The sequence below is a fragment of the Letharia lupina genome (genome assembly GCF_014066315.1).
Source record: "Letharia lupina isolate WasteWater1 chromosome Unknown contig_11, whole genome shotgun sequence".
Classification (NCBI taxonomy): Eukaryota; Fungi; Ascomycota; class Lecanoromycetes; order Lecanorales; family Parmeliaceae; genus Letharia; species Letharia lupina.
In genome coordinates this window covers 1,977,394-1,993,784 of record NW_023502980.1, presented here as the reverse complement: position 1 = coordinate 1,993,784, position 16,391 = coordinate 1,977,394, and the positions used below count along the sequence as shown (strand labels likewise).

At 50.5% G+C, this 16,391-nt stretch overlaps 5 protein-coding genes across 5 annotated transcripts; 4 read left to right on the top strand and 1 right to left on the bottom strand.

Moving 5' to 3' along the window:
- Positions 1-648: 648 nt before the first annotated feature.
- Positions 649-2,214, top strand: HO133_001104 (uncharacterized protein; the record flags this gene model as incomplete). Its single annotated transcript, XM_037292036.1, has 1 exon — positions 649-2,214. The coding sequence occupies one exon, from the start codon at positions 649-651 to the stop codon at positions 2,212-2,214; it is 1,566 nt and encodes a 521-aa protein (XP_037152398.1).
- Positions 2,215-5,404: 3,190 nt separating this feature from the next.
- HO133_001103 (uncharacterized protein) lies at positions 5,405-6,407 on the bottom strand (the record flags this gene model as incomplete). The annotated part of the gene is made up of 2 exons (XM_037292035.1): positions 5,405-6,168; positions 6,311-6,407. The coding sequence occupies 2 exons, from the start codon at positions 6,405-6,407 to the stop codon at positions 5,405-5,407; spliced, it is 861 nt and encodes a 286-aa protein (XP_037152397.1).
- A 1,016-nt stretch (positions 6,408-7,423) lies between these two features.
- Positions 7,424-8,156, top strand: HO133_001102 (uncharacterized protein; the record flags this gene model as incomplete). Its single annotated transcript, XM_037292034.1, has 3 exons — positions 7,424-7,459; positions 7,513-7,812; positions 7,890-8,156. 3 exons carry the CDS (start codon positions 7,424-7,426, stop codon positions 8,154-8,156), a joined length of 603 nt encoding a protein of 200 aa, XP_037152396.1.
- A 1,698-nt stretch (positions 8,157-9,854) lies between these two features.
- On the top strand, positions 9,855-10,109 carry HO133_001101 (uncharacterized protein; the record flags this gene model as incomplete). The annotated part of the gene is made up of 1 exon (XM_037292033.1): positions 9,855-10,109. One exon carries the CDS (start codon positions 9,855-9,857, stop codon positions 10,107-10,109), a length of 255 nt encoding a protein of 84 aa, XP_037152395.1.
- Positions 10,110-12,215: 2,106 nt separating this feature from the next.
- On the top strand, positions 12,216-16,066 carry HO133_001100 (uncharacterized protein; the record flags this gene model as incomplete). The annotated part of the gene is made up of 7 exons (XM_037292032.1): positions 12,216-12,512; positions 12,570-12,746; positions 12,909-13,122; positions 13,174-13,347; positions 13,401-13,425; positions 13,480-14,067; positions 14,113-16,066. 7 exons carry the CDS (start codon positions 12,216-12,218, stop codon positions 16,064-16,066), a joined length of 3,429 nt encoding a protein of 1,142 aa, XP_037152394.1.
- Between the last annotated feature and the right edge of the window lie 325 nt (positions 16,067-16,391).

Here is a 16,391-nt window from a genome sequence, read left to right as displayed (position 1 = left end):
AGGTCTTGAGCGCGCAGCAACTAAGATGTGCTAGAGGGGGCCTTTTTCATCTATCGAGGGTCATTTGATGGATTCCGACCTTACCTTTGGGTCACAATGAATCTTAACTATATTGAACATGTACTCACTTTACCTGGGTTGTTTGGAAGATCTTTCCAGATTCTGATCACAGTTTTGGGACCTTTCTTATTCTTCTCGCTTAGCAAATAGGCTTTCTCGCTTGGTGCGGCTGGGGTTTGGGTAAGCACTAACAAATTAACAATGTTTGGGGGCTGAGGAAATCCCTTGGGTTTCAGCTCTCAGCCCTGATCTAAGAATACCCACACTGGGAGGACTGAAATACTTATGCGAACTGCCTCCGCCATGATGTATGCGTAATGCCACAAACGAGTTACACCACATATGTCAACCTCGACATCTTTGATGCCTTCTAAGTTCCAACACGCTCAAAGGGGAACCCGTCGAGGAACGCGTCTAGCGCCGTCTACGCGTCGAAGCGCTAATGTTCCAACTCGGGTCGAGCCAGGACTGGACCACATACAATCTGTTCCTTTGTCATTTCCTATCGACATGGAATGCCAGGTCATATGAATTCGCTACTGTCCTTTTCACCGCTGCTGCATTTCCTCAAGGTCTGAGTGCGGCTTCATGGATGTAAGCATTGACGAACTCCCCGCTTTGTGCATTCTTCTGACAGTGCCGATTAGCGGTATCACAACCAATCTTGCCATCATAGTCTTCGCCTCGTCCTTGGGTCGCTGGGTTGATCATGCGCCGTCGCGGCTTCGGACCCTCTTGACCACCGTCTCTGTCAATCGTGTTGTTGTGATCGCGGCCTGTGTCTGCTGGGCCATCGTCATCACCAAGGACGTTCAAGAAGAAATTCCCACGTCAACCGATGCCGCCATTGGTACCACTGACGCTCGACCATTGAAGCTGCACCAGTGGAAAGACGCCATCTTTCTCCTGATCCTGGCGCTGGGAATTCTGGAAAGATTGTCTCGAGTAGCTAACCTCATCTCCATCGAGCGTGACTGGGTCCCATCCATGGTCGCTGCTGGCACTACATACAAGCAGCAAGCGCCTTACGATCTTTCGCGTCTCAACGCGGTTATGAGCCGCATAGATCTCATATGCAAGCTTGGCTCTCCAATAGCGATCTCGGCCTTCATGTCTGCCACGAACTCGCCTCGGCTAGGAGCTGTTCTGCTAATCGGCCTCAACTTCCTGACTTGGCCATTTGAATACTGGACGGCAAGACTGGTCTGGCAGGGCAACGAGCAGCTGCGACAAGAAAAAGTGGTCGATGGGTCTGGAGTCAAAGAGTGCGCAATTAGCGGACGCAACGATGGCGCTGGCTTTACCTTGCACAACCTCCTCGATGCCCTCAAGGCTACATCAGGCTGGGTTGTCCAATACGGATGCAGTCTGCAGCAGTACTTCGGGACGGAAGTCTGGATGCCGTCGCTGGCCATGTCGAGTCTGCACTTCTCGGTCCTGACCTTCTCATCCACCCTCATCGTCTTCCTCGTCAACTCAGGCTTCTCCATGACGCTCATCACATGGGCCGAAGTCCTGAGCGCCGCATTCGAACTGAGCAGTACCTTCCTTTTCCCCTGGGCCGTGCGCCTTCTCGGCAACAGCGAGCGCACCGCATACCAACCCCTCTCGGACGGCGAGACCACGAGCACGCCCACGACCCCTCTACCCTCCACTTTCTCCGTGCACGAAGCCATCCAAACCCACGACTCGAACCCCACCTCACAAAGCCAAACCGCCGGCGTCTCGCGCCTCGGTCTCCTATCTATCACCCTCACCCTCCTCACCCTCATCCCCTCCGTCCCCGCCATTTGGCGCATCTCCACCGCCTGGCCCACCACCCCCAACTCACCCACCGCCTGGCAAACCCACACCGCCACCGCCCTCCTCATCATCATCTCCGTCTCCGCCTCCCGCCTCGGTCGCTTCACGGGCAGTCTGTGCGCGCAGCAACTGGCGCAGAGCTGCGTGGGGCCGGCGTCGCGGTCCACGTTCGCGGGCACGGAAGCGAGTCTGGCGTCGACGTTCGGTCTGGCGCATTATGCGGCCACGGTGGTTTGGAGCTCGCGTGAGGAGTTCCGGTGGGTTGCGCTGAGTAGTGTGCTGGTTGTGGCGGGCGGGGCGGGGTTGTACGCGTTTTGGCTGATGGGTCGGAGGAGGGTGTTGGGACGATGACGGGGGTGGGTGGGCTGGTTGTGAGATAGATACCCTTATCTGTGAAAGTTCTGGTTCTTATAGTGTGATAGAATGATGACAATTCTAAAGCGTCAGCTTGGCATAATCATTAATAATTCTTCTGCCAATGCATTCGCGAAATGATGAAGATCGAGCACCTAAATCGTCGACGAATGCAATCTTCTTGAGCCGACGTGGCAATGTTATCCAAATGTTTGCACTCTTGCAAGAACCATCCAAAAGAGCCCCCCTCACCCGGACAAGTTCGCGAGTAAAAAGAAAATTAAAGATAGAGTCGCGCGCATTGCATTTATTATGCCGTGCCTTTAGCCCCATCTCTCGATATACAACCAGCAATCAATCGATTTCTCCTTGTCCCTTCTGCCATCTACACCATCACAACGGTTTCCGCCAGGATAGGCTGCCCATACACGACGCTGGAAACTTGCGAGGAGAAGACTCCTGATTGACTGATCTACGGCAGCCTGCCAGCACCAATGATGCTTGCAGAACTAAGCGTCAGATGCAAGAGGCGAGACGTACTGTGGTGTATGGTCAGTACTGCGTTGTCTGCCGAAGCGACGTCTCGATGTCATGGAGGAAAGCAGGAGGACTTGAGAAGCTTGTGGGGCGGGAGAAGAACAAAACACTGCCGTTTCAGATTGGGAAGACATCTTGCATACATCCGATAGTGGAGGCTTGTTGGATTATGGAGAAGAACACCATCAGCTGAAAGAATCTAGACCTGGCACAGTTGAGCATTTCGGAGGAAAAATCAGAACAGGGTTTGGAGATAATGGTTTGTTCTTCCGCATGAGGACACCCTCTCATCAGTTACCGTAATGACGTTGTCTTTGCGGGCTTCATCAGAAGTATAGCAGGAATAATACTCGAGGCGCCAGAAGCTCACGATCATGGCGCGCATCGCGGTGTCGTGGATTATGATTTCCGTGTGGTGAATAAAAGGGCAAATTGAAAGTGTGCGTGTGCAAACCGGGCAAGGTAAATGCTGCGCTGATGGACCAGAGCAACAACAGGAGATGCAGGAGATCTTCCAGTTTTTAGATATCCAAGGATATATTGTGTTGAAAAACGTCACGACGGTGACAGATACCTGGGATAGAGCAATACAGGACCTACCACGACGTGGTATGTCCATTCTCGCAGCGAAGACAACATCTTCCAACCTCTTCCGAAGTATGTAAAACACCATCATGAACGCGGCCCGGAGTGGAAGATTCACGATACATTAACACGAGCCTGCCCGAGCTGGGCCTCTGCAGCAGAATTTCGTCCAAGACCCCGTGGCGGCCATGGGGCCCGACTTTGTGGGATTCGAAGCAATTTACTTTGGAGGCGAAACGGGTTCTGCGTTATGGGTCGTCAACGTCGATGTAGGGGAAAGAGGATCGATGACGGGGGAGTACAACAAGGTTTACTGCAAAAATGGCGACATCTTCTTCTCGTGCGGAGAATATTGATTGACTTGAGGGATAAATTTTCGGAGTGCGAGGACTGGGCGCAAGGATTTGGTGGCCCGCAGAATGGGATTGATGAAAACGAAGTCAGAATTGGGCTGAGACTTCAACTTTTGTGCGCCTTCTGCTGTATCAGGATGTGCCCAGGTATCCAGGAATCCGTCCCACCAGAATACTATTTATGCTGTCCTATTTCCTAAAGCATGATATCGAACTCATGCATGGTCGGGCAAGCCGCTGGCATATAAGCTGTATCAATATAGTTCTGTTTGTCTATTTGGTACGGCAAGCCTCGACAGTCTCAACACCGAGGGGACGCTTCGCCACCATACATACGAAGTTCCTTTCTGTGCAATTGGCTCCGCGAGAGAGCCGTCATAGTGGCTAGGAAAACCTGCAACGACGGCTTCCGACTTCGGCCCACGCACCTCGAGAGTTTAATACCACCATACGGGTTTCCGGAAATTGGTACAGACAGGCCTCGAGGGTGATTGTCTGCATATTGCTCGCTGTCCGCAGTACCTTCATGGGCAGCATGAAGTCCGACTGGCCGCTGCATGTTTAACAAGGTCAGCTCTGCCATGGAGTCGGTCTCATCTTCGTTGTTTTCCTTGTTCGGTTATTCTCTGTCGAGGACATTTCGGAGGAGCGTTGCGTCGTAGTACGCGGCGGCTTCGTGAGAGAGATCCGGGACTACTAACGCAGTACCTTCATGGGCAGCATGAAATCCGACTTGCCACTGCATGTTTAACAAGGTCAGCTCTGCCATGGAGTCGGTCTCTTCTTCGTTGTTTTCCTTGTTCGGTTATTCTCTGTCGAGGACATTTCGGAGGAGCGTTGCGTCGTAGTACGCGCCTTCGTGAGACAGGTCCGAGACTGCTAAGCTGAGATTTTCATGTTCGCAGATGGCAAACGATGTACGAAACCTTCCGGAAGAGAAGTCGGTCGTATTGCGGGTGAAGACTTACTCAAAACGGTAAAGCGAGGGGTAGGTGAGCCGTAGGATGTTATTGTCTTGCAAGTCTATTGGATCAAGGATGATCTTGCTGAGCCCGACGGGTAACGAAGTGAGACTACGCGGCGTGTTGTTCGTGTCTTGGAGGGTATGAGATGAATGAGCGGGCCATTATTCTCGCTATACTGGTGTTATCAACAAGAAGGAGTGGGACTGTGTGACCCCGGGGCTGTATTATTTCGAGCATAGTATGTGAGGGATGGGACGGGGAAGCATAATGGAGTATTGATGAAAAGCACGCGGATCTTTGCCGTTCTCGGGACCGGCGCTTATGAAGATGGTGGAGGCTGGGCAGGAGAAGAAGAGGATTTTAGGATTGTGGAAAAGGGGTGGAACGATGCTTCTTTGGTGGCGTTGGATCGGGAGGTATTTGAACGGTGGAAGGAAGTGGAAGGCTTCCATAGGGATGGGAGTGGTGTCGTGGTTCGATAACTGCTGCTGCAAGATGGGTGTGAGCCGCACGACGGTGCAAATTCCCTGGTCATCTCGTTCCAAAAATGAAGGATCTCTTGCGTCATTGCTTCAACTTTGTTTGAACGGTCTTTTGGCAATGGTGGCGCAAGGCACGTTTCATACACAGTCTGTGTCAGATATCACTGAGTTGATCCACGCCGATCGCCCAACCTCAGATAGCCAATGAGAGATTCATCAGCAATTCAAAGTCATCACGACAAGTTCTCGTTGTCACGCCAAGACATCAATCCGCAGCACGCCTCTCTCTCCCACTAATGAGATAGACTGCCGCCCTCATCTCCAACAACGGATCATCGGACGTTTCAATACCCTCAACCCTGGGAATCGGGTCATAGATGATACGCTCCTGCTCCTTCGCGTTGTTCGGCAGCACAGTCCCAACCTTCACCGTGCCCAGCTCGGCCAACTGCCGACTCTCAGGCCAGTGCACCGTCGCATCATCCACCACATCTCCTTCCTCCGCAAGCTGAGCCATGACGCGAAAAGTGACACTCTCCTCTGCTACACACTTCTGGAGCTCTTCGTAGAGAAAGTCCGGGCCCTCGTCTTTGATCGCTGCTTCATCAAGAAAATGTTCACCAACAGCTGGAACGATGCGATAGCGGATGTAAGTACTTTTACCTTCCGCGCCGACAACTTTCAGCGCATTGACCGCATAGAAAATCTCTCTCGCGAAACTCGACGGCGCTGGCTTCGGCGCCTGCACGAATCCCAGAGCGGCGGGATTCGCGCCGAGGAACTTTTCAATGGGCGATGGAGACAGTGTTTCCGGCGGTGAAGCGGCTAGTGCTTTAAGGAACTCTAGGAACTCAGCGCCGGTGCGGGTGGGGAAGAAGGGGGTAGAATGAGCATTTATGTCTGTGTGGATGTGCTCGCCGAGGTTGAAACGGATACCGAGGCCTCGTGGGTTGGCGTTGGGACTCGCGTCAGGAATCTGGGGGGAGTCCGGTGGAATTGGAGAAGCGGAGAGTGACGGGAGTGGAAGGGCTGTTGAAGTGGGCTGCGGTGGAGAGTTCTTTGGCTATGGGGATGGGTGTGAAGGTGCCATTGAGCATCAAGCCACGAGCGTGGGCTGTGTGTTGTGTTTGTTTGTCTGGACTTAGGTGGGGAGACATGAATGAAGGACAACCTGGACGAAAGCCGGGATGCTTTCCAAAGATGCTTTGCAATTGGGCCACGAGACCTTGGCTCGTCTTGAGGATCTGCTCGTCCGAAGGAAGGGGCATGGTTCTGTACTTTGACCCGGAGCAGCTTGTTAAAGTTCTCCGCAAGTAAATTGGAAGGCTCTCTGAGACCCATATCCCCTTCTGTATGAGTCAAGGAGACCGGGCTTGGTGGACCGCATAGCTTGATATTGGGCTGGTCGGATTAATGTACGCTTTGCATGCCTTATCTGGTCGATGTGTGCGGTTTAGTGGTCGACGGTATATGCAGAGCGCTTTGTGATGCTTACAAAGCCGCCGTTGGCGCTGCGGGGTCAGACGGCTGGCTTGGCTAGGCTTCGCATGTTAATAAGGGTATCATCAAGTATTTGGAGTTGAGAGGGTATCTTCTACTCAGGTTTCATTCCCGGGGGGTGCTTTCCTCGGGCAGGACCAACAAAGGTCGGCACGCCAAGCACTGAACAGCGCTAGTGATAGCCCTAGCCCTATTTTCGGAAGACGACCCCATCATATCTAAAAGTAGGCAATCCTTTAGGTGGGCCGTTACCCGAGCCTTTGGCGCATGAGTCTTGGCGCATCGGCGTAGGCGGGTCCAAGTTACCTACTTTAGTCTTGAGATCATCACCTTATTGACTGGCGCACTTGTGTATCATAACATAAGCAAAATGCCCACACGCGTGCTCCCAATCTGCACCGCTTGTGGCTCCCAGTTTGACGCTGAAGCCTTATCACCGCCGGAACACTGCAAAATCTGCGATGTGAGCATACTGAGGAAGAGAAGAAGAAAGGACACCATGCTTCTTCCTGCCGACGACTTACATTGAGCGCAGGATCCGCGCCAATTTGTCCCACAGTCCGGGCAATCTTGGACCACACTGAGTGCGCTCAAGGAAAACCACGAGAACAAATGGCAACAGGATTCCGTCGATGCTCGGGTATGGTCCATTTGGACAGAGCCGAAGGTGTGTCACGATTTATGGTATGACACGGGCAAGCAGGTAGTTGACTGCGTTTGAAAGTTCGCAATTGGCCAGCGATGCTTTTTGCTCGAGACAGAAGCCGGGAATGTACTCTGGGATATGATCACCCTTCTCGATGATGAGACCATCGAATTCGTCTGCTCTTCCCCTCCATTCCGTTGCGAGCAGCAAGGGCTAAGCATTATTAGATCAACGCCAAAGGCGGCATAAAAGCCATCGTGATCTCTCATCCACATTATTACACCACATACGTAGATTGGGCACAAGCTTTCAACTGTCCCGTCTACGTATCGAAGGATGACCAGGAATGGCTCTGTCAGAAGCCTCCGACGCCACAAATGCTGCGACTGATCGATGGTCCTGCCCCTGCCGGCGAAAAAGTGCTGCCTGGGGTAACCGCCATCAAGACTGGTGGACATTTCCCAGGCAGCTTAGTCCTGCATTGGGGGAGGAAGCTGTTCATCGCTGATACTATTGTAACGGTCCCTGTAAGCACCACCCTCCTCTGAGCTTCTGCCTTGCCTTGTTAGTCTTGTAAGGTGCCTCCCGTTAATTACATACGGAGTCTGCATATACGCCCCATCCGCGTCCGCCAGGTCAGACCAGCTACTCTTTCCAATGGTCGATCCCGAACATGATCCCTCTACCACCATCCGAGATACTGAAGATCTGGCGGGCCATTGAGCATTTCAAATTCGATACGACACATGGAGCGTTCGGCGGCATGGATGTAAGAGACAAGTGTTTGAAGAAGAGATTGCTGGAAAGCATGAAGATTCAGACACGAGGCCAAGGGTGGGAGCAGCATGAGATTTTGGGTCAAGTGATCTGAGATAGTGGCAACCTTTGTTTTTCCATATCTGCTCAAGCTTTATGGCGTGACGTAATTCAAAAACCCCCCTCTATACTTCCATCCCATTCTTAGCTATTCCTTCGACCATAGCAGCCAATCTTATTTCGACACCGCACCTTCAGCAATGGCCAACGCAGCGCAACAATCTCGCACCACTCCTACTCACTTGCTTGTGACAGAGTCAATCCTCCTCACAGACAACGACTACCATGCTTAAAAGCGGTTGCGCTTCAAGGACTCATAGGTCCAAGACGAAAGAGAGAGTTCGTAAGCGGGCAGAGTGGCAATTCCGTAGCCCATATCGGAGAACCAGAAGTTGCTCGCAGACAGATCAAGTCTCTCTAATAGGTAAGCTTGGTCGAACTAGTAAGCGTACTCAAACTCATAGCCAAACCTCGTATCGTTCCCGAAGGAGAACCAATTCTTCCTTTAAGCCACATACGATGAAAGAAGGGTGCAAGACTTGTGGAAGTTCTGCCCTTCTGGATAGAGTTCATCATCTTCGTCTAGGCGCACGTTCGTGACAGATTTGCTCCGGCGCATCTTGGTTTTCAAGCTTGAACCTTGATACAATAGCCTACGTCTGGATGGGGATATAGCGAATTCGGCTACCGCTTAAGTCTTCGCTGCCGTCAGTTGGTCGTGCCTATCCCGAAGGACAGCAAAAGATGTTACCAGAATATCAAAACACACGACTGTTCTCATACACAAGCCAGCATCGAGCTGCCATGTTCAGGCCAAGAACAAATTTCCTCGGAAATATCTAGGTTACGAGTACAGTCTACAATACAAGGGTTTCAATGAACGTCTGCGGGACCGAATCAGCTTCTGAGTTGTGAATCAGATGGTTTCTCGGTGGCTATTAGGAATCTCTATACTTCGCGATACAGCAGGTAAGCCTTGTGCGTTCTTGAACCTTTTCTTCTCAAGTACCGCGCATGAGCAGAGGTTGCAAGATTCCGGCGTCTTTAACCTTGCAGTGGCTATCCGTGGCTTTTGCTTGGCGTATGGCGTTACGCTGCCCTTCTGCGCTATCGCCATATCATCGCGCATATAGTTTATGGCTGCGAGTTTCCGCAGGTCCTAGCCATGGCACTTTTACCAATCTGGCCTAGCCTACATTATGCACGGGTTTTACCTTTAGGCTCCGGAGTCATTGATGCGGCGAGAATGCGGAGGAAGCTTTCGACCGATTGCGAGGCTTCCACAAATGTAAGCTGGACCCACGATTCCTTCTACGGCGCCGTCAGAGCGATCTGGACTTGCAACACACCATCCCGGGGCTTGTACATGGAGGCCGAGAATTACACGTAGCTTTCGACAACTATGTCTGACCTCGGCGGAGGCATGGAAACTCAAGAATGTCTCTTGGCGGGTCAGTCTACATAAGAGTCGGCGTCCCCATTGTCGACGTTTGAAACATCAACAATCTTTACAATCTTTACACACCACCAACTCACAGTCCTTTGTTTTTTCTTGAACGTCTTTGGCAACCCAACATTCTTTAGGGACCAATCAGATCATCAAAAATCAACACAATCATTAGCTACATACAGCAACATCATCATCATCACGAGTAATCTAAAATAGTACTCATCATCTTCTACCTTCCGACACTCCACCCAACCCTAAACTCAGCAAATCCATCGCGTCTCTCAAAGCCCAACCTCATCCACCATGCAGTTTCAAACGATCCTCTGCCTTCTCGCGGCCACCGCCACCCCCATGCTCGCCACCCCTCTCTCCCTCGAATACAACTCCCTTCAACCCCGCAGCATCCAATCCGAAAGCTGCCAGCACATGGGCGTCGCCATCGACGCGGTCATGGACCGACTCGACGACGACGACTGCGACGCCAAGTGCAAGACGGAATCCAACAAGGCGCTCGAGGCCTTGATGTCAGTGCAGAAAGAGTTCCCCTGCGCGTCATAAATGGGTTAGGACACGTTGCTCTTGTTCAAAAGCTACTGCAGGCTCAATGGTTGGGTGACGTTGAGAACATCCCTGTCTTGGTTGATCCGGGCAGGGAAGAGGGATTGATATTACGGGCGTGGTGCTGCTTGAGGCGATTTTGTGAAGAAGAATGGCCAGTGGCATGTATTGGTACCTTGAAGGCGCGCGAAGCTCTGAGAGCCAAAACGTTCTCCGGCGTTGCGGCAAAGCCGATTTCAGGCCAAAAACCCACAGGTGGCGGGCAATGTCAGGCTCTGTATAGAAAGCGTGCAATTCAGTTTTAGCATTTTCGTCATTGGATTTCTGTTTTTAGATCAAATGCACGCCTTTCAACAAGGCGCTTTTACAAGCCATCAAGCAACCCTCCTTGTCTTTATCGTTTGTAAAGTCGTATAAAAGCACTTGCGAATATGTATTGCTTGCGGACTAGTGCGTTGTCTTTGGCACACAGTCGAATACGGCATGAGCCTTGCGAGATCCGCTTTTTGAATGCGTATCTGAAACGTTGGGGAGACTTTCTGATTACTCATGTATTGCTCAAGCAAGACAAAACCTCGACCCAGACGACACCTCTCCTTATCACGCAATCGGTACATTCGCAGATATCCAAAGCAGTCCGTCTTCAAAGGGCCAAGTCAGACTGACTTGCGCAGCCTTTGATACCAACGCAGGCCAAGCCTATTTTCCTCTTAGTGTACAATTATCTGTCCCGAAAACTCGGATAGCATCACGACAAGATGCAAGATTTTTCAGTCGCTGGAGGTGAGGTTGCTAGCATCAGTGTAGTAGAGCTGGTTCTTGTAATGTCAAGAGCTCTTCTGCTCTATACTGTACCGCTGCACCACGTCGAAACATAGGCTAAGCAATACTGAGGTTTTGAGGTGGCATGTCAATGTCTCGCTCCATAATTCAGTTGTGCGTGCAAAAACACGGCAAACTTTGAGGTTGCAAAGGTAAACGCGCGAATCGTTAATCAGGAGTCTCCTACAATGCAACTACCCGCCCATCTACCAATATCATTCCGGGGGCTCTCCGAGTTTGCCTGCGGAAGGTGCAGCCCTTGCGAGCTCGACTGTCTTTCTTCCGAGGGACGTTAGCGACGAGTGGGAACAACAACTTTCCCGCCAAATGCCAGCAGAATGATCTTGGCAACATCGAAAACCACTTGGACGAGTACCTTAACGAGTGTATGTAAAGGTTGTATATTTCCTTATTGTGAAGCCGCCTATGCTTGCCCCGCTTTCATTCCGTAACAGTATTCAGTGCTGCCGATTCGAAAGTTGTTCAGCGACAAAAATGAGCGGTTCGAAAAATAGATGTTGACTCAATGGCTACGGACGATGCACAATGAGCCCGTGGTTTCCTGGTCCTTCAACTGTCTTCGCTGTAGCTAATACCTGCCCACGAGTATCTTTTCATGATAGCAATTTACGATCTTCTCAAAAGAATCTGAGACACTGAAGATCCCACCTTGTAGCCCACAGGATGCAGATGGTAATGTTAGAATCGATGGTCGTCGATCGACCCATACCCATCTGTATAGGGCGCGGTACAAGTGAAGATGCCAAGCTTTGTAATCCGTTTTGCCAAAGATAATTTTCCTGTCACTCCTGAAAGAACGCTGACCGAGAGTTTTTCTGCAATCAAGATTCGCTACCCGGTTTCTAAGCATTGTTGAAAGATTGTTGAGGTGTTGTATGCTGCAATCTGCAACCGGAGAGTCCGCTATTCCGACACCAGGCTACTCGTAGTTGGATTAGCTTGCTGACTGCAGCCGCAGGACGCTAATGTCGTGGCAGAAGCCTGCTCTTCACTTGCACCTTCCTTCATCACATCTGTCCGATCTCACCACGCGTGTTGAATCTGTTCTCAGAAGTCTACTCCGAGGCTCGCTGTGGACTCTAGGTTTGATGCCGATCAACAAAGCGACGCATTCGAAATATCAGCCTGATCTGTGACGAGGCTACCGTCCTGGTTGCGTAATGACGAAGGTCACATTCGCGCAACAACTTTATTCCCAATATCTACATCGGCTATCCATTCCACTTCTGTTGCCTCCAATTGCTCTCCGTGCCTGACACAAAGATGGCCTCGGAAGTACAAATATCAGATGCTTGGAACAGAGCTCGAGATCGATATGTCGAAGACCTCAATGAAGAAGAACAGCAGAGGTATTTCAGAGCTTCAGCACAGTCTCTTTTGGATGATGCTTGTGCCGCAGAGAAATTTCACGGTACGAAAAGCACTACTCGCAGCGTAATGGAGAAGCTTCAGCCTTTTGTTGCCGCTATTGAACAATATGGCGGGGCGATCGATGTTTATTCGAATACTTATGCTCTAGCTCTCGGTCCGATCTGGGGTAGCATCAAAGTCCTACTCCATGTAAGTCTTTCGAGGCATCTGATGCTGTCTCACAATGCTAATGTAGTTCGCTATTAGATCGCACGTGAATTTGGCAAATACTTTGACAAGCTTGTTGAGATGTTTGCAAGGATCGGTGACGTCTTGCCACGCTTCAGAACTTATGAAAGATTGTTCTCGAACCATGAGCGTCTGATTCAAGCGCTCTCGGTAGCCTACCTAGACATCATCACTTTCTGCACCAATGCAAAAATGGTATTCAGACGCGGACAGCGTTCATCTAGTAAGTCAACTATAGCCGAGAATGATTGTGAAATCTGCTTCTTTGGCATGGCTTCTTCACTCCCACATACACAATGTTGACTGCGGCTCCGACGTCCAAAAGAGTTCGATATGTATTTCGCCTGCAGTCTATAGATGCTGATCTACGGTGTCGGAAAAAAAGCTTCGAAGGTGACATTCAAGCTGTTATGGAAACCGTTTGACCTGCAATTTGGTCAGCAACTTAGTGCCTTTCGTGTTCATCAGAAGAATGTCGAAAAGGAAGCGGGGTTGGCGAACATGATCGAAGCCGCTGATGCTAGAGCTCTGGTGCTTGCCGACCAGAAGCAGCTTGACAAGCAACGGCGAGGTTGGTGCCAGTGTTTTCAGTCTTGAACTTGAGACGCTAAGGTTCTATTAGAGGACAATCGGCTCCGGATTATCGCCATGCTCCACGCTGTCGACTATGAAGCTAAACATAGAAAGCTCCAGATTTTACGTCATGCTGGAACGGGTGAATGGCTCTTTCGACAGGCCACATATTGTGAATGGATAACGCCAGGCAACTCCGCATTTCTTTGCTGCCGTGGTATACGTAGGTACCATCAGCTACTTTATCAAAGATCAAGACTTATAGCTTCTTGTCAGCCGGCTGTGGCAAAAGCATCCTTGCGTACGTACACTGAGCTCCTAAGGGCACCGAAAATCTGCTAACGTTGAAGCATAGATCTAACCTGGTCGACAATTTGATGAACGGCGTCCTCGCTCCAGTATGTCAACCCTCGGACGTCATATATTATTACTGTGATTATGCAGATCAGAGAACCCTTCAGCTTGATCGTATCTTAGGAAGCCTTCTGAAGCAACTGCTCCTTAATCATCAGATTCCAGAGTACATTGAGTCGCAGCTTCTCCAAATCTACGCTGGAGGAACCAAATCACCCGCCGAGAACGCATTGGGTGACATCTTCTATTCAGTAGTCGCATTGCACCCCCAGATTTACATGGTCTTTGACGGACTCGATGAATGCGAGAAGACCGTTTGGCAGGCAATGCTGAAAGTTTTTAAGGATTTATCAGCCAATGGACAGTCTCATGTCAAGACATTCATAACTTGTGTGGAAGAAGGTCCTGTTGCACATCGTCTCCACGATTCTCCGTGCGTCCAACTATCCACTGCAGCTACAGCTGAAGACATCAGGGCCTTTATTACATCATCGGTCAGATCGAAAGTCGAGAACGGAGAATTGCGGATTCGCAATCTAAATCTAGGACAAGACATCATTTCCGAGCTACTTCTAAGGGCAAATGGAATGTAAGTCGCTATTCCTGGTTCTCGGGGCTATTGCTGACTTACAAGGTTTCTCTGGGTCTTCTTCCAACTACATGATCTTTGCGAATCGTCCTCTGACGCTATGATTCGAGAAACACTAAGAAACCTGCCCGAAGGACTCGGCGAAACTTACAGGAGGATCCTGATCAAGATTAGTGAAAGCCCCTCGAAAGCTAAACTGGCTCAAAAAGTGTTCAAGTGGGCTACAGTCGCGAAACGTCCTCTCAACGTTGAAGAACTCAAAGAAGCCGTTGCCATTGAACCAGGCGACAAAAGCTGGGACGAAGCAAAATTTCCACATGAAGATCTCATGTTCGAGTCCTGCAGAGGCCTGATCATCAAAGATGAGGACGACGGGACCGCGCATTTTGCACATCACACGGTCCGGCAATATCTTACGGGCGGACTGACCACCAAAGTTGATCCCCTGTTTGAGATCTCGGTGGCGGACGCAGATCTTCTTGCTGGACAGGCGTGTGTTGCGTATCTCACATTCTCCGATTTTGAAACTCAGATCACGTCGACCACGCCCATCGTTCGACTCGAACAAAAGGGTATACTAGAATCTGGTGGACCTTTGTGGATCCCCAGTGTCCTTGGTATTAGGAGATCTATGTTCAATATACCTTTCAGACTACTTCGGGGGGATCCAGCCGTGCGACCCTCAGATTCTGACTATTGGAAGTACCTAAGACCAAAGCCTAAGTCGAAAATTAATCCCTCCACAGATCTCAAAGAAAAGTATCGACTCCTCTGCTACGCCATAGAACACTGGGAACTGCACACCAGGTGGTCTCAATCATCAGATTCCGGATTCCGTTCTCGCCTCAAGAGCTTAGTCAAGCACAAGATACTGGCTTTCGATTTCCGGCCATGGGGTTCTAATCAACATTTTGGTCCATATGGTTGTGTAGGATGTCCAAGCCCAAGTGCGGAAAGTTTGGTCGCTAAAGATCTGCCATATCTATCCATGATCCACTACGCAGCCGAAGTGGGTAACCTCACGTTCTTAACATCCCATTACTTTACGGAAATCGAGATCGGCGAATACATCTACCACGAGAGGTACCATAACGAAACGTTGTTGATTGCTTGTCGTCACAACAGAACTGAAATAGTTAAGTATCTCATAGAGCAAGAAAGGTACGATATTTCCGACGGAAGAGCTATCACTACTGCTGCAGCTGCAGGGCACGTAGATGTGCTGCAGTATCTACTTAGCCTTGGTCAGTACTCAGCCCAGCAACAAGGCCACATCGCTTTATCCTTGGCCGCAAAAAACGGACATGAGGCTGTTGTTGAAGTACTAGCAGTTGCCGGAGCCGATCTCGACGCGTATGATAAGCAGACAGGTCGAAGTGTGGTCGATTTAGCGGCCATGAACGGCCATGACTCCGTAATACGGACCTTAATGCAAAGAGGAGCCCAAAAATCTACAGGCCAGGGAGGATTGACCGCACTCCATCTCGCTGCTACAAACGGTCACGCTGCGGCAACCCGAGCGTTGCTTGAGTCCGGTTTCCCGGAAGACAAGGCCGATTCAAGTGGGCGAACTGCCCTACACCTAGCCGCAAAGTCAGGTCATAGTGCGGTGGCTGAGGTTTTGCTTGAGAACGGTGCCAATCCCTCATTGGAAGCACTTGCAACCGTGCCCTCTGGCGACCGATCCGGCGGGATGCCATTTCACCTGGCAGCGCAGGGCGGTCACGTCAAGGTCCTAGAACTCTTCATGCAACACGTACCATCGGTCGATTTTCCCCGGACCATTTCAGAAAAAACCGCTCTTCACTCCGCGGTAGCTGGTGGTCAAGAAAAGGCGATCCGGTGGCTTATCAAGAATGGAGCTGACGTCAATGCAATAGATTTGGTTGGCGACACACCTCTCAATTGCGCTGCGAATCTAGGAGACATGACTGCATTCCGTGTGTTGCTAGAGCATGGGGCGATGGAGGGTCTTTGGTTGATACCACATAAGCCCTAATATCTGCAGCCAGAAATGGGATGAATCTTTTCTAATTTTGTCTGCGAACAAATCCGAGGCAATCGAGACTCTGGTGAAGGGAAGTGGAGAATCATTGATGCAGCTTTGTATGAAGCTCGTAGCACACAACATCGCAGCCGTAGGGCTACTTGAGCCGGAAATGAAGCTGTATCAAGAAGCTTTGGCATAGGACATATAAGCAGCATGGTGTAAGAAGTATGTAGTTGGGACTATCTAAGATTGGTGTGCTTTGAGGTCTATCTTCGTAGAATATGAAGCCATGTGCTAACGCGATTTTTCTAGTGTACTGTGGAGGAAGGTCTAT